General features: G+C 41.5%; 1 protein-coding gene across 1 annotated transcript in view; it reads left to right on the top strand.

The window, feature by feature from the left end:
• Positions 1 to 22,619, top strand: part of NUDT3 (nudix hydrolase 3) — a 114,729-nt gene that overhangs the window by 47,685 nt on the left and 44,425 nt on the right. Inside the window, exon 2 of the mRNA XM_006745027.3 lies at positions 5,135 to 5,245. Coding sequence (XP_006745090.1) covers positions 5,135 to 5,245 — 111 coding nt within the window. The remainder of the gene's footprint in view (positions 1 to 5,134; positions 5,246 to 22,619) is intronic.

Here is a 22,619-nt window from a genome sequence, read left to right as displayed (position 1 = left end):
CAGAGCGAGCGAGAGAGAACATGAGTGGGGGGGGAGCGGCAGAGGGAGAGGGAGAAGCAGACTCCCTGCTGAGCGTGGAGCCTGATGTGGGGCTTGATCCCAGGACCCTGAGGTCATGACTTGAGCCAAAACCAAGAGTCAGAGGCTTAAGACTGAACTACCCAGGTGCCCCTCTTTTATATTCTTTTGAAAATTTGTATTAACGTTTTTAAAATTGCTTTAATAATGCTTAAGAAATAAAACATTACTGGGGCGCCTGGGAGGCTCAGTCGTTAAGCGTCTGCCTTCGGCTCAGGTCATGATCACAGGGTCCTGGGATCGAGCCCAGCATCGGGCTCCCTGCTTAGCGGGAAGCCTGCTTCTCCCTCTCCCACTCCCCCTGCTTGTGTTCCCTTTCTCGCTGTGTCTCTGTCTGTCAAATAAATAAATAAAATCTTTAAAAAAAAACTAAAACATTACTGTTCTAAGCTTAATTAAATCCTTTATGTAAATCTTCCCCCATTAGGTTTATTATTCCTATGGATTTCTTTAGTCTTTCCTTGCATACATGTGTCCCTAATCAATATAATGATTTTCCTCTGGGTCCATGTGGGTAACAACTTGTCCCAGCCCTACCTGTTGACTTCTCCCTGCTCTGTAGGACCACCTGTATCATAAATCCAGGAGTTGGGTGTGGTGTGTTCTATGGGTACATTTACCCATCTCTGCACCAATATCACCTATCTTAGTGATAAGAGTTTCATGAAAGGTCTAATACCTGGTCGTCCAGTCCCCCACTCTGATCTGCCTTAAAATTGCAGAGGTTTAATCTGCAACTGCCATTCCTGGTTTATAATGATGCTTAATGAATTTGTTGAATAAATAACAAATCCTGTGGGTTTTTTTTTTCCTTAGTATGTCATTTTCAGATTTAGGAGCTTTGCCATTTAATTTCTTTTCAGATAATTTTATATTTAAAAATCAAGCTTCAGAATCAGAATTTATTGACCAGAAACACCATTTAGTGTTTTATAAGATAGGAAGGAGTAAAGCCTCTGGCTAAAGTAAAGAATGTTTTGTGTTTTTTTGCAGTAAATTTGCAGTGGGTTGTCAAGGAAACTTAGCCAGGAGAACTGTTTACTGGTAATAGTGTTTGCTTTGAAGTGTGACTACAAAGTAATGAGGCTTGTTTTTCCAAGTGTCAGTATTATCCGTAGTATTACCTCACATAGTCATACTTTGAATGTGCAAAGTAATAACACTTCCTAGATTACTGATTAATATTTCACATTGATTCAAAGTTAGAAATTAAATTATACTTTATGTTAGGAATTGTCCCTGTAAAGGTCTTTCATTTGGTCTATAACCTAATTGGATGGCCCTAGTCAGCCTTTCAAGCAAATGCTTAGGTTTAGAATGGCTGCATAACACTTTGCCAAGAAGTGGGAGAACTCTAGGAAGAAAGACTACATGTTGTTTATATAACAAATCAGTGAAAGATTAACCCATTTTTCTACTCTTTCTTCTTGAGTTTTCCTTGCAGAGTGGATTGTTATGACTTAAATGCCATTATTAGAGTCTTTGGAAGACTTTTTAAAAAAACTTTTTAACTTAAATTAACAAACATGGTTGTGTTTGGGTTTATTTTTATTTTGATAAGGAATTTTTTGGTAAATTTTTATCTGAATTCTAGCTAGTTAACATATAGTGTAATATTGGTTTCAGTAGAATTTAGTGATTCATCACTTACATATTAACACTCCGTGCCCAGTCACAAGTGTACTCAATAAAGATTTTTTAAATTTATTTTTTATTTTTTTATTATTTTTTATAAGGAATTTTTTTTTTAAATGTAAGATTTGCCACAATTATCACGAGATGGGAGAAGGAGTGTGGCAATGATCCCCTTTTCTTCTATTTCATCTCTATAATTTAATACTTTATAAAACTCAGGATAACTTTTTGGAAGGCCACTCCCCTGGAGTGTAGACTCTGATGTAGAAAGTAGTAGCACTGACTCCCAAATTTAGCTTTTAAAAATTTACTGTGATCTTAATACCAGTTTTATTTTATTGAGGTGAAGTTAACATAACATGACATTAACCATTTAGAAGTGAGTAAGTCAGTGGCATTTAGTACCACTAATTCAGTGGCATTTAGCAACCTTTATACAGTTTCAAAACACTTGGATCACTCCCAAACAAAATCCTGTACTCTCATTAAGCAGTTACTCTCCAATCTTCCCTTCTCCCAGTCCCTGGCAACCAGCAGTTTGCTTTCTATCTCTTTCACATCAGTAGGATCTTACAATATGTGACTTTTGGAGTCTGGCTTTCACTTAGCTTCATGTTTTCAAAGTTGATCCACTGTGTAGCATGTATCAGTGCTTCATTCTTTTTATGTGAGGACTCTTCCTGCACATGTGTATGCCATGTTAGCCATTCATTCATTGATGGACATTTAAGTTGTTCCTGTGCTCTGGCTACAGTGAATAATACTTTTGTGAACATTTATGTATATAAGTATTTGAGCACCTGTTTTCAGTTCTTTAGAGTATATACCTAGGAGTGAGATTGTTAAGTCAGCTGCTAATTTTTTTGAGAGAGAGAGCAAGGGTGGGGTTGCAGAGTGAGAGGGAGAGAGAACCTCAAGCAGACTCCCCACTGAGCGCAGAGCCTGATGTAGGGCTCAGTCTCACTACCGGGAGATCATGACCTGAGCCAAAATCAAGAGTTGAGGAGCGCCTGGGTGGCTCAGTCATTAAGCGTCTGCCTTCGGCTCAGGTCATGATCCTGGGGTCCTGGGATCGAGCCCCGCATTGGGCTCCCTGCTCGGCGGGAAGCCTTCTTCTCCCTCTCCCCCTTCCCCTGCTTGTGTTCCTGCTCTCGCTGTCTCTCTCTCTCTGTCAAATAAAAAAATAAAATAAAAAAATAGAAAGTGTCTTTCCTTTAAAAAAAAAAATCGAGAGCTGGATGCTTAACTGACTGAGCCACCCAGGTGCCCCTTATGGTAGTTTTTTATTTAACTTTTGAGGAACTGCAAACTTTCCACAGCATCTGAACTATTTGACATTCTTACCCAATGTTTGAGGGTTCCAGTTTTTCTATATCCTTGCCAGTTCTTGTTATTTTAAAATTATAGCCATTCTTGTGGGTGTAAAGTGGTATCTCATGCCAGTTTTACTTTGCACTTTCCTGGTGACTAATGATGTTGAGCATCTTTTCATGTGCTCCTTGGCTATTTGTAGATCTTCTTTGGAGAAATGCTGCTTGTCTTTTTGTTGTAAGATTTTTTATATTTTTATGTATTCATATTTTGGACAGCATACCCTTATCAGATAGATGATTTGCAAATATTTCCTCCCATTTGGTAAGTCGTTTTTTCACATTCTTGATCGTGTCCTTTGATGCACAGATTTTAATTTTGATGAAGCTTTTGGTGTCATGTCTAAGAACTCCGCATATCTTACCAAAGTCAAGATCATGAGGATTTATTGCTTTTTATTTATCTTTTATTTTTCAAATTATTTTTGTAAGTAAACTCTACCCCCAGAGTGAGGCTCAAACTCATGACCCCAAGATCAAGAGTCACATGCTCTACCAACTGAGCCAGCCGGGCACCTCAGATTTATTGCCGTTTTTAGTTTTAGCTCTTACATCTAGATCGTTGGTCCATTTGGAATTCATTTTTGTATGTGGTATGAGGTGGGAATACAATGAGGACTCTTATTTTAAAAACAAAATTTCATAGAACCTTCCACATTATACTTTTAATATCCCTTATATTTACACACCACCCCAAAATTCCCTGTGGGTTTCATATATTATTTTAAATTATTCTGAATTGTGCAAAGCAGAACCTACATACACTTAAAAAATAGTACTTATAAATATAAAGATATTATTTTCTCCATCCACGGACTATATATTGGTGACTGTATATGGATTCATGGATTTCCTTCTTAACTCCATGGTGCCCACTGAGTCAGCAGATCACAGATTTTGTAGGGGAGCATCAAGAGACTCTGTCATGACATGAAGAAAAGGGATTAAGGATGAAGAAAAAGGTAGAATTTCCAAGAGCCCATATACTTGCAGAAACCTCAAGGGAGAGATGGGAGAGATGGGAGAGATGGGAGAGGACTGGAAGGTAGGTCACCGGAAGGCAGTGGTGGAATCTGTAGGGGCTACAGAGGACATAGCATTTTCTTCCAGGCAACAAGGATGACTGCAGAGTAGAAGTGAAGTGCCCAGGGGGAATACGTTTGGAATAGGGACGGAGGCTCAAAAGAGCTCGTCAGAAAGCAATGGTGTAAGGAGCTGTAGAGGATTCTTTTCATTTTGGAAGTAATGCCAACGTAATTCTACCTCCAAAGGAGGAGTCACCTAACTGTTTAGCATCTGCCCTAGAGAGGGGTAAGGAAAAGGAGCTGGAGACATTCTAGGATTTTATTTCAGCCATAACTAGAATGCTGGTTAAATTTGCATTAGTAAACTGTAGTCTGTATCAGGATTTTGTGGGTGTGTTTGGTTGGTTGTCTGCTCATTTCTTAATAAAACTTCCTAGTAAAAAAAATTCTGGTTTTATCTCAGCTGAAAGCATGATGAAATTTTCCAACTTTACATGTAGATGAGGGAGTTGGGTTCTCAGTGCGCACTTAGAACTTCGGGTGGTGCATTGTATTGGCTTGTGGCCATTGGATGGACCAGGAGCTGGAACACATGGGAGTGACAACCTGGGAGGGAAGGTGTTGGGACTATGGTGCCAACCAGGGCTAAGGATTTCTTTGCTTCTGGCCAGCCCTTCACAGTGCTCAGGCTTATCAGTACTCTTCCCGCCGCCCCCCCCCCACCTTGTCACCTCTGTGTTCAAAGATCTTTAGGGAAAGGAACAAAGGAGAGGATAGATAGCACAAGTGCCTGAGAGCCTGAAGGAAGGTAGAGGTAATGGCCACTGGTTCACATGTCCTTCTGCTTTTACAAGGTGGATTGTCTACTCTTTCCACTAGAAACGAAAGCTACCCTACAAGTGACCTGGAGAGGTATAAACAAAAAGTAGGTCTTGGGTGCTTCTACTTTGTGTTGTTTAGAGTCTGAGTTTGTACAAATGTTTCTTTTTTCTTTTTAACTGTCCATGTGACCTCTGTGACTTTCAGGTGTTACTGGTGAGCAGTAGTCGCCATCCAGACCGCTGGATTGTTCCTGGGGGAGGCATGGAGCCCGAGGAGGAGCCGAGTGTGGCAGCAGCCCGTGAAGTCTGTGAGGAGGTATGCGCTCAGAAAGAAGGGCATGGTAGGACCTTGTAATCATGAATCTGTCATGTCTGCGGAGTTCTTTAATTCATCACCACTCACTGAATAAACATACTCATGATCACAGAAAGAAGGCATTTAACGGTTACCATGTGCTTCCTTGATTAAAGGGTGATTGGGTTGTGACATGATGATGTGTGTCGGACACTCTGTGCAGAGAGAAGGCTCCAGTAGTGACTGTATCTAATTATATCAGACAGTCTTCGGTGATTTCCCATGGAGCTCTTTCAGCATTGCCTCTGTTATCTGGGATAGAAGATCAAGAACAAACAGTTCATCAGCCCTAAGAAATAAGAGGGACAGGCAGTGTTGATAGAAATGGCTCTTTCTCATTAATGAGGAGGAGGAGGAGGAGGCCATTGTTCTCCTCTGCTTCCTGGGTCCTGGCCATAGAACAGTGGCTGAAGCAGCAGTTCTGTTATTAATAGTGCCGTTAGAGAGATAATAGTATCTTCTTTGTTATTAGTCACACACGATATGCAGCATTTATGTACTGAGTTCCTGGGCCATGCCCAGTATATCTTATTAGATCCTCTAGAATAAGTAGTCAGAAGTAAAGTCTGGGACCCTTCGTTCCCTTACTTCAAGGGCTTACGGTTTGATTGGGGAAACTGAGAAACACATTGCAGTTCAAGACCAGGAGGAAGGGATAACATTCCTCCAGAGCCTGTTGTGGCGACACTGTGCCGTGCTCTGCTTATGTTATTTTATTTCACTGAAGACTCTTGACGAGGTGGTGTAAGTTTTATCACCCCCATTTACTTGCCCTGGCCACATGGCTAGTGCTTTTCTTTATTCCAGAGGGAATTTAAAACTGATTCTAAGGACATATAAAATAGCACTAAGAACAAGTCTAAATCCTACGTTTCTTTTGGGTTCAGCCCTTGGCAGAAGTCCTCTGAAACTAATCTTACCCTTGGAATACTTAAGGAATTCTTCCTTCACTCTGAAGTCCTACGGACTTGTGTTGGCTCATATCCCTGTCGTTTTATCATATATCTGGTGTCCATAACTAGGCTATAATCTCTGAGAGCAAAAAGTGTGTTTTGTAGTTTAAATCCTCCCTGTGTGTGCCCACTACACAGCTAGGTGAATGGAAAGTAATACATGCTTCTGTGACAGGTGGAGCAATGGATGGTACAGTAAAAGTTCTGAAGAGATGCCCTTAATGGAAATGATCTGAGCGTAGGGAGCGATCTTGTCAGAGAAGATGTGACAGGCATTCTCACATAGTAAGAATTGGTGTCCTCCTTTCTTATTAGACCCGAGGAGTGCGGTGGCCTGGAGGGGCAGATGTGATTCTGCACTCTGCCTTCCTAGGCCTGAGCGCACCAGAATCTTTGCCTGCTCCTTTCTGGAGGCTTGACTATTCATGTAAGTGTGGCAGGGTCAATTGGTGGACCTAAGCTGCGTAACTTTAATTCAGATCAGTTGACTCCTGTAGGATCTAAGGCACCTAAAGCAAAAGTGATGTTTGAAAGAGCTTCCGTGGCAGTTGTAGATTCAGAAAGGTGGTCGGAAGACCTGAAATACAGTGATGGTTCTAGAATAAAGAGAAAGAGAAAAGTTCAGAGACTTTGTGCAAAACTTGCTACTTGGTTTTAGGAGTTGGGGCCAATCTGACTGCCGTACCTTTGTGGAGCACATGGATTTGGCCTCTGTCTCCGGAGAGCTTATATCAGTTGCCGTTACTGTTGCTGGATTCTCAGTTATTACGGTTGACTCATCCGTGGGTTATACACGTGCAGCGAAGATGGAGAGAACTAGGTGACTGGAGTAGAAATGCAGTGAGGGGCAGGAAAGGGTGTCGAGCACCCTCTTAACCCTTTGTTTCCTGGAAGTGCTGCGTGGCCCTTCAGTCCGGTGAGAGGGAGGCTGCACTGGGGGTGGGGCAGAGGGTAGTGACAGCACAGACAACAGATCCTGTCCTCAGATGTTCAGGATCCCTGTTCCCTCCTGTCCACATGGGGTCCCGTGCTTGAAATTAGACCATGCTCGACTCTGAGGAAGTCAGAGGAGAGTCATACCACACCCTGTACTTTATTCCAGCATTATTGAAAGGATAAGTGTCTGAGAACTGCTTGCAACTTTAGAATACGGTACCAAACAAATCAAATGTTTGCACAAACAATAAAAATTAGTGAAATGTCATTACAGAAACAAACATTCCAGTGGCTTCTATCAAAATAAAATAGAGGGGACGGTTTTTCCAATTCCACATCCATCAACAGAGTACAAGACTTGGAATCAGAGAGGATGTAATATAATATATATGTTGTTTTTTTTTTTAATTGCCGTTGAAGGGTAGCTTTTGTAAGCAGAAATCGCTATTCCGGGGTTTACTTAGATTTCAAAATGTTACGACTTTTGTAAAGTGCACTTTCAAAAACTTAGTTTTTTTTCATAATGCTTACAGCTCTGATTGCTCTATATATAAACATAGGAGATTTTACTAGTCACTTTTGGATAATACTAGAACAGTTAATTGAAGAGGTTCAGATATTTCAAATTGGATTCATACAGCTAAATAGAAGTGCTTTCTAAAGAACTTCAGTTGTCTGACTTAAAAAATAAAAATCTGATCAAGCTCTTCAACAAAATGTCCTGTGAATCTCATATATTAAACTTATAGGCTCCTGGCTGGCTCAGTCAGTGGCTCATGCGACTCTTGATCTCAGGGTTTTGAGTTAAGCCCCACGCTGGGTGTAGAGAGTACTTAAGTAAACAAATATTTAAAAAAAAAAACTTACAAATGAGGTGAGTCTTAGATTTTTTTATTCTTATAATATATGTAAACTTACTAAGATTTTCAACTTAAAAACACAAGTCAGAAAGAAATTATTCAATTATATTTTCAAAACCGAGGTTACAATCTAATAGGTCAAGATTTTTTGTTTTTTGTTTTTTGTTTTTAAGTAATCTCTATGCACAATGTGGGGCTCAAAACTCATGACCCTGAGATCAAGAGTCGCGTGCTCTGCTGACTGAGCCAGCCAGGCGCCCTAGGCCAAATTCTTTTACACATTACAAAATCATAAAATATGTCTGCACTCCTTCTTAACAGAGAAGTATCTTACGATTTTGATTCTCTTAAACATTTCTGTATTTCATTCTAAATATTTCCAGGATTGAAAGACACTTACCCACCAAAGAAACCAGGCCCTCCCTGTTAAGTGAGGCCAAGACTCTTGGGTGGCCTGGTTGGAAATGCTGATCTAGTCCACTGTTGCTCTATCAAGACTCTGTAACTTTAAAAGGCTGGTGGTCGTAGAGTCCACACAGGGCTGGAGTGTGTACCGAGCGAACACTCTGCAGTATCTGGCACACCTGACTAACTTTATCCTTCAGCCTGAAGCTCCTTCGGGCTCCGTCAAGTCTTTGATAGAGGACTCACTGTTTTTCCTGCGTGTTTCCCTTGCGATCTGTACTTCTAGCATCGTGGTGTCTGTCATGCTATGATACTGCTTGATTAATTGTCTTCTGTGCTAGACTTTACACCTGTGTAGTCGGGTACCATCCTTTTTTGCTCATTGTTTAATCCTCAGTGCTTAACACGTAGCAGGTACCTAACAAAATAAACGTTTCAGTTATTGACGGGACTACTAGAGCAGCCCCATAAATACGAGGGAGGCCCTTTTGGGTTGTCAGGACTAAACATACCTGTAGGTCTCTCAGATAAGGAAGAATACGGCAGGGTCACAGCAGCTGTCCAGCCAGGCCACGCAGGACTGGAAACTTGGGTCACAGGGCGCAGGCAGGCCCCGCCCACGGTGGCTGGACCGACAGCAGGAGTGCAGTGTGGCCCCTGTCTTCCACGGTGGATGAGCTGCCTTTCTAATCTCTTCTCAGCCTCCTGGCTTCTGCTCACTGCTTTCTGCATTTTCCCTCCTGAGTGCACCATTTACCTGTCTGCGCATCTCACATGCAGCCTTCCCGGCAGAGATGACCTGACCTTTGGGCGCAGCTGACAGGCGACATTATCAGCTCCTGGCCATTTTGAGGATGTTTGCCTTCACTTTGCTTCGGTTGCTGATCTCTTAGTTCTCTTGCTGTGCTCAGAGCACCGAGCTCAGGTGCTGCGCAAGAATGGCAGCTCGCGCTTCAGAACACCTGCAGCAGCTTTACTTCAAGGATCCTGTGTATGTAGTAAAAAAATATTTACTAACACAGGAAAATGTTTGTAACACATTCCTAAGTGGTCAAAGCAGACTATGAAGCAGTATTTATAATATGAAACCATTTACTGGAAAAGAAATGTGTGTGTCTGTTAGTGTAGAAAAATAAATAACACTGCTTGCACACCTGCTAGGTGCCGAGCTCTGTTCTATGCGTTTTGCAAATGTTGCCTCATTTAATCCTCTCCAGACCCTATGAGATAGTGGAACTGTTACTGTCTGCATTTTACGGGTGAGAAAAAACAGGTTCGATGAGATTAAGTAGTTTGTCCAAATTGCGCCCAACCAAGGGTGCTCAGGGTAACATTTGAATCCAGAACATCTAGTCTCAGCACCTGCACACCTCTAAATGCTATGCTCCTTGAAAGAATGTCTACCAAAATGTTCACGGTGGTTATCTTTGGGTTAGCTCAGAGATTATCAAGTTTTCTGCATTGAACATATATTTATTTTATTACTAGAAAAATGTTCTGTATCAACATGAATGGAGTGAAATTATTAAGTAGTCTGTCATGGCCTTGTTGGGCCAAGATACCATTAAACTCAGTCTGTTCGGAGGCTTTGTTTAACCCAGCTTAAAAATTTCAGCATATTGGCTGAATTTCAGAAACCAATAAATCTGTAGCACTTGAAACATTGGCAGTCACATTTCAAGGGCTAAAATACTCCCTTTTGGAAACGCCTCCATTTTTTAGCTGCTTATGGTCAGAATCCTATTATAGTGACCACTCAGAGAGTGAGAGGGCTGGGGCTCTCTCCCAGAGCCATCCAGGGGCCATGGTAACAGTGCATCTCCAGCCCAGGGCAGCAAAGGCTGGTGTGAGCCAGCCATGTGACACCCTCTGTAATCAAAAAGAAAAGCACCTCTTTGTGTAGTTCTCAGAGCTATTCTTTCTTGCTAATTCAATAGGAAAGGTAAAACTGTTGGCTCTCAGGGAGAGGGAGAGAAACTAGATCTGAGACCGTTCTGTCTCTGTTCATTTGTTTTATTCCCCATTCTCACCTCGGGCGAACCCACAGCGTTATCACCAAGATAAGAACATCTGAAAACAGAATCGGGAGAAAAATATGTGCATACCTTCCAGTGTGTCCTCTTCAAGGATGACAAAGATGGGTGCCTTCTGCCTTTAGAGAAGTGTAGTCAGTGATGACAATTGAAAATATGTGGCCAAATGCCAGTTCCTTTTATCTGTTGCTTCACGTCTGGACAAGGCCTGTGTCCACAGAGCCATTTCCCGGCATCTGTAAGCAGCCTGATCACGAATCTGTGACATAGGCACAGCTTTAAAAAAAAGTGTAGCTTGTTCTCGGACTTTCTCACTTGTGTCATGATATCACACTGTTCTGCCACTCCTCTGGCTCTTCACCACCTGCCGCTTGCCATATCAACTCACCACCTTGGACATGTCTTCAGTTTAGTGAGGTCTTCTGATACTTCCCTATACTTCTTGCTGCCCTTTCTCAAGTTTTTAATACACTGTACAAAAAAGTAAAAATGTCACGGCACGTTTGACTTAATTCACCTTCATTTAGGAAAGGTTTTTTGAATGGCTAGGTGCCTTAATATACTATCAAGGGTCACGATTGCCTCCAGGGTACAGAGGGGCTTTGTCCTTATCTCTAGCCTTACTGGTCTTACATCATCCTATCAAGAATTTATTGTGACCCTTCCTGAGATCATGGAAGATGCTGTAGTGAACTTTATTTTTAAAATCTATAGCTTTTTTTTTTTTTTTTTTTAAAGAGAGTGCGTGCACAAGCCGAGGAAGGGGTGTTTAGGGAGGGCAGAGGGAGAGAGAGAATCTTAAGCAGGCTTCACACTTAGCACGGAGTCCAATGCAGGGCTCAGTCTCACACCCCTGAGATCGTGACCTGAGCCAAAATCAAGAGTCAGATGCTTAACCACCTGAGCCACCCAGACACCCCATAAAAAATCTATATCTTCTTGGGACACCTTGGTTACTCACTTGCTTAAGTATCTGACTTTGGTCAGGTCATGAACTCAGGGTCCTGGGATCAAGCCCTGCATTGGGTTCCCTGCTCAGTGGGGAGTCTGCTTCTCCTTCTCCCTCTGCCCCTCCTCCCTGCTCGTTCTCTCTCTCTCTCAAATAAATAAAATCTTTTAAAAAAATCTGTATCTTCTTATCCCAGTTCTTGTACTGTGTGTTCCCTGTCTCTGCAAAAAAAAAAAAGTTTGTACTCTCTAATATATGTGTCCTGGCGACTAGAAAGCTCCATATGGAACCTCAGAACTGTCTCTAAAGGAGAAGCAGTATTTCATGGCTCGTGTTATATACAAGTAGAACATTTAAAAAGCCTATAACTACTTGGAAATAATTTAAGATACTGTTTTGTCACCCTTTCTCTTTAGGTCATAAGTGTTTGACTCTGAAGTGGAGAAAAACATGAAGGCTCTGTGTGGCTGTGTTATATTTTCATCTTTATTTTTTGGCCTCAGCCTGAATTGTGAATGGAAGGTGGGGATAGGGTACACAGAATTTATTATGGAAATAACATGATTCTTTTTAAATCCCAGACTTTAATCACAAAATATATATCAGAATATATTAAAAATATTTTAATCAGTTTAACGAGATAGGTAAAAGGTGGAGAAGTAATGTCAGGGACCAGGGGTCCTCCAGCTCATAAGCTTGTAGGGAAGTGGATAAGCAGTTGACAGTGGGTGTAGCAGTAACCATGTGCGGAGAGCCTGCTCTGGCCAGGGGGCAATTCCTACTCAGGCCTAGCCATGAGTTGTCATGTGGCAGTCAAGACCCAGTATGGTTCTGATGTTTCAAGAGAATCTTGAAAGCTAGATTCTCATGTGAGAGCTCCTGATCTTTTAATATAGACAACTAATTTTTTTTTAAATATTTATTTGAGAGAGAGAGCACGAGCAGGGGAGGAGCAGAGGTAGAAGCAAACTTCCCGCTGAGCAAGGAACTCAGAACAGGGCTCGATCCCAGGACCCCGAGATCACAACCCAAGCTGATGGCAAATGCTTAATGGATTGAGCCACCCAGACACCCCTGTGTTTTAAAGACACAGAAACACATGGGGTGGAAGGTGGGGGAGGGGAAGAGGGAGAGAGAGAATCTTAAGCAGGCTCCACACCCAGTGCGGAGCCCAAAGGGGGCCTCGATCTCATTGACCCTGAGATGATGACCTGAGCCAAAATCAAGAGTTGGAGGCTTATCCGACTGAGCCACCCAGGCACCCCTAGGCAACTAATTTTTAAAAATTGTTTCCAAAACGTTAGTCAAAAGAATACATGCATATGGATTAAAACAATAGTAGTAATACTAAAAGGCCCATTATGAAAAACAACCAGGGCTGCAACGTCGGGCTCTGTGCTCAGCAGGGAGTCTGCTGGAGATTCTTTCTCTCTCTCTCTCAAATAAAAATAAATAAATCTTAAAAAAAAGAAAACAACCAAAACATGTGTTCTTAATGAAGTAAATGAGCTGTGTTTCAGATTTTTACTTTATTTTCACCTGTAAAGTGATAAGCTCCAGCTTCTTTGAAGAAGACGGTTTTATTTTTCAGTCTCCTAAATGATAAGTAAAAGCAAATAAAGGTTTGTTTGTTTGTTTGTTTGTTGCAAATAAAGGTTTTTAATCTTGGCAGTATTTCACTGTTTAATGGAAATGTTAATATGAGAAAATACATCCAGATGTAAATGACTGTAAATCAAGAGAGACCATAAATCAACCTAATTTGTTGAAAAGCAGGTTTCATTTAAATACTGTTCTCTGAATTTCCAGGATTTAATTTTTAAGAAATTTAAAATTACATGAATATGAGCTGTTAATGATAAGGTATGGCTATGTGCACCTATAGATTTATCTTAAAAAATAGGTATAAAAATAGGCAAAGAAGTTTTCTGTATATTTGAACTTTTTCAAAATAAAAAGTTGGTCAGAAAGAGTCATAAGTGCTTATTATGTGCCAGCTATATTCAGATCTTGAGGAGGAAACTATGAAGTACGATATGCTGGATTCCACTTTCCTTAAGACAGATTGTGTTTTTGTTAAGTACTATCGAGTCTTTATTTTTATTTGGGAAAGAAGATATTTTTAGCTCATTTGGTCACAGCATTATAGAATGCAAGAATCATCATGTCTCAAAACATCTTATTCTGATAGTTAATTCCTTTTAAAGATTTTTTTTTTTTTAGGTGGGGGGCAGAAGGAGAGGGAGGGAGAGAATCCCAGGCAGGCTTTACACTCAGCACAGAGCCCGACCCTGGGCCCCATCTCACGACCCTGAGATCATGACCTGAGCTGAAATCAAGAGTTGGACGCTCAGCCAGCCGGCTGAACCTCCAAGGCACCCCCCTTTTAAAGAATTTAATAGGAAATGTGGTTCAGTGATGAAAACTTTCAGGAAATTTTTGTTTACCTAATATGGACGTATATTTTTGCATGTGGAAGCATCTTTATTCTGACCTCGTAAGAAAGCATATATACAAAAAGGCAGTAAAAGAAGAGCTCTTCCTTAGAAAAAATAATTTTGAATATATAAAATGAACAGAGAAAGCATACCATGTTTTAGTGTGGAAGCCTGTGTGAGGCTGTTTTATGTTAGAGGACAGAATGAATCCTGCAGATCGCTGGCAAAGGCCCTTAAGTAAATCCGTATTGAATCTCCTGTTTCTGGCAGCTGAGAACTTGGAAAAGGCCTTTCCTCTCAGTTACAGTTCAGGGATGAAAGGAGACCTTGGCATAGACACCACCTCCAGTGAAGGGCCTGGGTGAGGCGTGTTGTGCTAATCCTCGTGCTCAGCTTTTGCTCTGTGCTCACGTGGCCGAGAGTGTAATTCAACTCTGGCCCTAGAGCTAGGAGGCCTCTCTCTTCTTTCAGAGGAGGGCACCTCTCCACTCTTACGAAATGGGAAACGGCTCCTCCTGGGTTACTTCCATGATTACTTCTAGGGTCATCCTTAAATGATGGACAATTTTGGGGGCACCTGGGTGGCTCAGTCGTTAAGCGTCTGCCTTCAGCTCAGGTCATGATCCCAGGGTCGAGCCCCGCATCGGGCTCCCTGCTTGGCGGGAAGCCTGCTTCTCCCTCTCCCCTGCTTGTGTTCCCTCTCTCGCTGTGTCTCTCTCTGTTGAATAAATAAATAAAATCTTTTTTAAAAAGTGACAATTTTTAGCGACTGTCATTTTGGCTTTTGCAAAAATACTGCATAGATACTCTCAGCTTTATGAAAAGTGGTATTCAAAATAACACACATATTTGTGTTAGTGAGCATTTTAGTTTAAATATATAGGTGCTTTAGACTATGAATTTCCATTAGAGTGGTCTGTAAAACTTTTAAACTTAAAAATAGAAACTGTATAATCTGAGCAGTGCTGAGGGGGCGCCTGGCTGGACTAGTCAGTGGACACTGCTCTTGATCTCGAGGTCGTGAGTTCGAGCCCCATGTTGGGTGTAGAGATTACTAACAGTGCTCTTAATCTGAGGGCTTTTGTGCTCTCCTTGTAGCACTTAGTGAGGTTGTTAGCATAGCCAGTTTGATTACTTGATTAAACTGGTGATGACTATAGCTCACCATTTTTCTGATTATGGGAAAATAATTCATGTTCCTAGCAGAATGAAGATCCAGAAAGCACAAAGAGGACAATATATTACCATAATTCCACAGCTGGCTATATTTTCCTCAACATTTTAATCAAATTTTTCAAACATATAAGAAAAAATTTTAAATAGTAGAACACTGTATACCTTCGTCTAGATCTGTCTGTTGACTTTTTGCTTTATCTCTAAACATACTTTTTTTTTTGGCTATGCCATTGAAAAGAAGTCATATATATTATGACCTATCACCTCTCAATTCTGTTCTTTAGCATGCATCTTTTTAGAATAAAGCCAGTTCCTACATTACCACATACCATTGTCACATCTAAGAAAATTCATAATGCCATAATGTCTGTCTGTCTGTCTCTCCCCTAAAAAAAAAAAAAAGAGTCCAGGGTAGTTGTCTAATAGAATATCTCATGTTCTGGTTTTGATTGTTTCTTCTTGCTGTCCTTTAACTTTCTTCCTTATCCTCTGTATTTATAGCAACTTCGTTTTAAGCAGTGCTGTCCAGTAGAACTTTCCTGAAATTATGTATTTGAACTGTCCAGTGTAGTAGCCACTAGCCAGCCATATATGGCTACTTAAATTAAAATTTTAAAAAAATTTAAGATTTTATTTATTTATTTGAGACAGAGCAAGCAAGAGAGAGTGAGAGCACACGAGCAGGTGAGGGGCTTAGGGAGAGGGAGAAGCAGGCTCCCTGCTCAGCCTGGGGCTCAATCCCAGGACCCTGGGATCATGACCTGAGCTGAAGGCAGACGTTTAACTGACTGAGCCACCCAGGCGCCCCTACAATCAAAATTTTAAATTCATTTCCTCAGTTACGCCAGCTACGTTTCAAGTGCTCCTTAGCTGCATGTTAATAATGGCCATCATATTAAACAGCACAGGGCTAGAGGCTTAATTAGATTTAGGATAGACATTTTTTGATAGGTTGCTGCATAGGTGATGCCACATGCTTCCTAGTATTTAACATCAGGAGATGCATAATGTCAGGTTGCCTGGGCATTAGTGATAAAATGTTTGATCAGGTCGTTGCTGACAGATCTCTCTATCGTAGCAGGGCATCTCCGCCTATGCAACAGAATTGCTAAGTAATCTGTTGAGTAATGCTTCCACACTGTGTGAATATCCTGTCTCCCAGCAATCTTTCGGCTAGTAGTTTTAGCATCTTCCGATGATCTTACCAAATAGATCCTTACAGTAGAGACTAAAGTACAATGACTTTCTAATTTTGTTTTTTAATTAGCTGAAATTCTTCTGTAAGGGAAAGCTTTTTTCCTCATTCCTCTTCCATGCTCCCTGCCTTCTCACTTTTTTCTTCTTATTTTATTTTTAAGATAGGCTCCACGTCCAGTGCAGAGCCCAGCTCGGGGCTTAAACTCACAACTCTGAGATCAAGACCTGAGCTGAGATCAAGAGTTGGACACTTAACCGACTGAGCCACCCAGGTGCCCCTTTTTTTCTTACTCTAAATACCCCTCTGGGCCCATGGATCTTAATTTTTCTTCATTGTATTATGGTCAGTTACAGTCTTTATTCGCTTTGCTTTAATTCTCAGATTATGCTTTAATAATTGCTTTAATGTCTCAGATTTGGTCAGTGTGTACCCTTTCAGGCAACCTCCTATGTACTTTTGAGTCCTTCCTTGCTCTGTAAATGCAGTAAAGTTATTGCCAAGCTCAGCTTGAATTTTCCTGTCCTAGACCTGTTGTCAACTATTTCTCCAGAGAGTTTCCTTTTTTTTTTTTTTTAAAGATTTTATTTATTTGACAGAGAGAGACAAAGTGAGAGGGAACACAAGCAGGGGGAGTGGGAGAGGGAGAAGCAGGCTTCCCGCGGAGCAGGGAGCCTGATGTGGGGCTCGATCCCAGGACCCTGGAATCATGACCTGAGCCAAAGGCAGACGCTTAATAGCTGAGCCTCCCAGGCGCCCCCAGAAAGTTTTCTTTTAGTGGAGAATGTTATATTGAAACCAAAGTTGGTGCTTGGTGTGCTTACTGATACTAGGATGTCATGAGCTCCTCCAAGGCCCTTTTAGTAGACAGTAATAGAAAGCATACTAAAAAAGAAAAATCGTGATTTCATGTTAATATTTCCACTTCAAATTTAACATTACAAGGGTTTTTTTTCCTTTTATTTGTATTATCTCTTTTAAGATGCTGGTTTTTAATAACATTTTAATATTGTTATTGGTTTCTAATAACATTATTTGCTTTTTCATATTATAAAATAATATGAATGTATTCACATCATTGATACTTTCAGGAGAAGTATTAGGAGCCTGACAATGTAAAAAAAAAAAAAAATTTTAGGGAGGGGTACTCTTAGGGGTAGAATTAGCCCTTGTTGCTAATTTGGATTATTTAGGGGTTGGATCTGGGTTGGTTTGAATTGGTAGTAAATGACAAGATGATATTAAAGAGGAAGTAATTGGCACCAGCAGGGAGGTGTCACTTATCTTTTCTTTGTAAACCTGGGTTATAATTTGCTTTACATTAGGGACAGTTACCTAATATAACCCTTCTTTACCCCATTTGGGGGCCCACTTTCAGACATAGGGATAGTAAAATAAGTTAGGAAATATGACCTAAGAAATGAGTAGGAGGTTTTGTATTGCTTCTGTGTAGATTTTTTGTCTGTAGATCTCCATTGTGTGTGTCCTTGAGGTTGGAGGCATGGTGTAAGGAGTACACTGTCCTCCCACATTTGCAAATGATTGTTTAGATTGGAGTGGTTCTCAAGCTTGTCATTTGGATTCAGGCTTAGATTGTTAAAACCAGGTTTTCCACCCACAGAAATGTGTGGCAGGAGTTTGAAAAGTCACACAGGATAGTTCTTGGTGAGACCAGCCTTCTTTTTTTTTTTTTAAAGATTTTATTTATTTATTTGAGAGAGAGAGACTGAGAGAGAGAGAGCATGAGAGGGGGGATGGTCGGGAGGGTCAGAGGGAGAAGCAGACTCCCTGCCAAGCAGGAAGCCCGATGCAGGACTCGATCCAGGGACTCCAGGATCATGACCTGAGCTGAAGGCAGTCGCTTAACCAACTGAGCCACCCAGGCGCCCCGAGACCAGCCTTCTTATTGCAGGTAGTGCAGCACTTCTGGTCCCCTCCAGTCATCATGATAACCAGAAACACTCGTACATTTCCACAGTGCCCTTGGAGACAGTCGCATTTGTGGAAAACCTCTATGTTGAATGATCTGGGAGTTCCTTTTGTCCTCCAGATCCCAGTTGCTTAGTTACTCATGCTTAATTGGTAGCTATTTGTCAGACTCCTGCTGTAGGCTTGGTTAGGGTTAGGACTCATATCCTGAACATGGCAGATGATGTAGAGGGAAAGAATAGGTCATGAATACAGCAAGGTGGTAGAGAGCCTTGACATCCTGGCAGAGGAGTTCGTAGTAAAGAAGGTTCTGGTACTTGGGTACCTTGGTGAATGTGTAGTACTGCTCAGTGACCTGCAAACTCATGGAATGGAGAAAGAAAGATAATGATTGAAGAAAAGTAGTTCTTCCCTGGGCTTTCCCACTTCTAAGTGGAGAGGAAATGGTAGGTGAAAAAAATACATACTCCATCTCACTAGTCATCAGATAAATGCCAGCTAAAATAAGCTGGTATCTTTCTTCTATCAAATTAGCCAAGACTTAGAAAACTAATCTATCCAGGATGATGAAGGAGGTACCATGTATTAAGAGCCTTAAAAATGTCTATACTGGGGGTGCTTAGGTGGCTCAGTCGGTTAATCATCCAACTCTTGATTTTTTTTTTTTTAAAGATTTTATTTATTTGGGAGAGAGAATGAGATAGAGAGAGCGCACGAGAAGGGGGAGGGTCAGAGGGAGAAGCAGACTCCCCGCTGAGCAGGGAGCCCGATGCGGGACTCGATCCCAGGACTCCAGGATCATGACCTGAGCCGAAGGCAGTGGCTTAACCAACTGAGCCACCAGGCGCCCTCAACTCTTGATTTTGACTCAGGTCATGATCTCAGGGTCATGGGATTGAGCCCCATGTCGGGCGCTGCACAGAGTCGGCTTGTTCCTCTCCCTCTGCTCCTCCACTCTCTGTCTCTCTCTAATAAATGAATCTCTCTTTTTTAAGATTTTATTTATTTGAGAGAGAGAGAGAAAGCGCATGAGCAGGGGACAGGGGCAGAGGGAGGGGGAGAAGCAGCCTCCTCACTGAGCACGGAGCCTGGTGCGGGGGCTCAATCCTAGGACCCCGAGATATGACCTGAGCCGAAGGTAGACACTTAACCGACTGAGCCAGCCGGGAGCCCCACCCTCTCTAATAAGTAAATCCTTTAAAAAAATGTCTGTAGTGTTTTCAGGGCACCTGGCTGGCTCAGTTGGAAGAGCATGCGACTCTTGATCTCCGGGTCTTGAGTTCAGCCCCACGTAGGGTTTAGAGATTACTTAAATTAAAATGTCTATACTCTTTTGGACCCTGTGCACCAGTCATTGCAAGTGCTTTCCATTTCAGGACACGCCACACATCTGACATAATACATGTGATTCCCTCCAGCTAGAAAGCTCACCCTGTTCCCTTGCCACCTGGGCACACTTCTTTGAGTTTTCAGTGCAGTCACTTCATTTTATGGAAGCTTTCATGAATTTCAAGGCTGATACTTAGGTGCTTTTCCAACCATCCCATTGTAATGTAAGTTTCAAGTATGTTTCTCTTGTGTATTCTTACTCAGTATGGACATTCTGCAAAACAGAAAAGTAAAAAGAACAAATTTAAATTTTTTATATTCCCCACTGGTAACATTTTGGTGTATTTCAACTTCTGTGTGTTTTTGCTTGTCAGCCTTCCAACTTGACTGTAAGCTTCTCAGTGGTATCCTTACATATCAGATGTGAACAGTCAACTGGGGGTTCATAAGAAATAGAAAATAAAAAAGAGGAGGCAGGGGTTTTCTGACTTTACTCTTTGCTCTCATTTTCTGTTTTCCCACCTCTTCTCCCTCCTGCCTCCTCTCTTACCATGGGCTCAGAGACCTTGACCAAATCTTGTGACTAACTTTTTGATTCATGTTTGAGCCCGGCATTTTTGCTTCTAAGTATCTGCAGAGAAATGCTTATTCACGTAAGCATGTACAGGAGGTTCATCCCAGCTTTAATGTGTAATAGCAAAAACCAGAGATGATCTAAATGCCCATCAATAGGAGAATTATTCCTCAGTTGTGGCATATTCATATTATGTGTTACCATCCAGCAGTTTAAATAATAAAGGAAATCTACATATCTCAACACGGAGAGCTCTGAGAGACATTTAGTGAAATGAAATGGCAAGTATGATTGATTTGTGCAAAATAAAATGTCCTAAAACATATTTGTATATGTGCATATGTATAATGTATGTAAATACTTAGAATGGAGGCTGGAAAGAAAACCACTAAACTGATTAGAGTGATTACCTCTGGGGAGGGAAGTGGGACTAGGAAGCCCATCGGAAATTTTACTTTGTCTAAATTTTGTTGTTTTTGTTTCTTAAAACCCATCACTTTTTCCAGAGTCTGGGCATAAATGTGAAGGCATCAAGCAGTTGTGAAAGTCAGTATTTAAAGTGCTTAACAGTATAGCCACAATCCCCCACGGATTTCTAGAGAGATCTATTTCAGCTCAGAAACGTTAAAATTAGACTTGCTGAAATTCTGTTCTGTATTGTCTTCTCCTGCAAGAAAGTGGTAGCCTCTGGTGGTAGCCGTGGTAGCCACCAAAGCTTCAGTTGGGTTTTTGTTTTAGTCTTTGATGCAAGCTTATTTTTAGCTTTGCAGCCTGATCTTGCTATTCTTCAATTTTTTTTTTAGATTTGAATTAAAATGATTAGTGAAGATAAGGTAGTTGAGTTAAGAAAGGGACTGATTCACATGGAGGTAATTTAGACAGTTTGCTGTTTCCAGATGCCTAGATTAATCTTTAAAGGAGTATGAGTAGAAGTGATCCATGAAAAAAGATCAGATGTGCTCATCAGCCTGAGAACTAAAGAATATTGCTGTCAGATATATTTATGTGAACTCTTTTATTGGTTATGTGGACAATTAAGACTTTAGAAACGGTGCTACTTATTGTTGCCTCACAAAACCTGAAACGAAACTAATCATGTTATCTCACAGTTTCTGTGGGACATGAATTCAGACAAGGTGCAGCAGTGACAACTTGTCCATGATAACTTAGCTGGAAGAATCAAAGGCTGGAAGCAGGATACTGTTGGGGAAAAAAATCTTGAATGACTTTTCTCCTGCATCTGAGTGTCTTTGCTGATTCCTCTCTTAGGTTTGAATGTCCTGGAATTGTCCTTTTTCATTTCTTTCCGTGTCTGTCTTCCATATCCTCCTTGGTGATCTGGCCCAGTCTCAAGGTTTTGAATCTGGGAGGTGGTTAGTGGGTGGGTAGGTAGATGCACATTCATCCCCAACCACAGCCTTCCTTAACCTGCCTACTTGGTATTTCCCTTTGGTTGTCCAGCTGGCAGCTGAAACTTTTTTTTTTTTTAAGATTGTATTTATTTATTTGAGAGAGAGCGAGATCACAAGCAGGGGTGAAGGGTAGAGGGAGAAGCAGACTCCCCACTGAGCAGGGAGCCCGATGTGGACTCGATCCCCGGACCCTGAGATCACGACCTGAGCCAAAGGCAGACGCTTAACCGACTGAGCAACCCAGGCGCCCAAAACTTAATATATAATATTAAGCTAAACCTGTGATGCCAGTACTTCTCCTAAACTTGCTCCTCATCTCAGTAAATTTAACTCCTTCCTTTCAGTTGCTTAACCCAAAAAACCAGGAGTTATCCTTGATTTCTTCCATTTCTCACACCCCGTATTTAGTTTCCCAACCAGTCCTGTTGACTCTACCTTCAGAATGCATTTATATCCAGAAGCCAGCCACTTCTCACCATCTCTGTTAGTACCACCTTGGTCCAAGTCACTGTCACTTCTCCCCCAGTTCTTATGTCCTTCAGGCTGTTTTCAACACAACAGGCGAAGTGATCCTGTTAAAAGAAACCAGGTTGCAGCACATCATGTCACTTTCTAAGCTGAAGCCCTTAGAATGGCCTATGATCTGGCTTCCTCTGGGACCTCATCTCTCACCTCTCTCTTGCTCACTGTGCTCCACCCATACTTGTAGCCCCCTTGCTGCTCCTCTAAGCCAGACCTTGTTCCCCTCAGGGCCTTTGTACTTGCTGCTGCTTCTGCCTAATCATCATGGTATTGACACGGTCCCTAGATACTGAATCTGCAGGAAATAGACCATCCTGCTGGTTTTTCCTAATGGCTTAAATGTATGGCAGTTGCCTTTTATTGGTGATGAAATGTCGTGGTATTGAGGATGGGAAATTAACAGTTTCAAAAAACCGATATAATCTATTATACTGTAAGTTGCAGGTCCATGCATTTATATCTGTGCCAAATGAAATGCTGTTTTTCATCCATCTACCTGCCTTTCTTGTTCAGCCAGATCTTGCCACACTGAACAGTCCTGTCCTTCAAGTGGGGTGGCAGTTGTTAGAAGATCCCTTGAGGGCGCCTGGGTGGCTCATTTGTTCAGCATCTGCCTTCGGCTCA

This window comes from Leptonychotes weddellii, chromosome 8 (genome assembly GCF_054177405.1).
Source record: "Leptonychotes weddellii isolate Sample4059 chromosome 8, ASM5417740v2, whole genome shotgun sequence".
Taxonomy (NCBI): Eukaryota; Metazoa; Chordata; class Mammalia; order Carnivora; family Phocidae; genus Leptonychotes; species Leptonychotes weddellii.
This window is presented reverse-complemented; position numbering and strand designations above follow the sequence as displayed.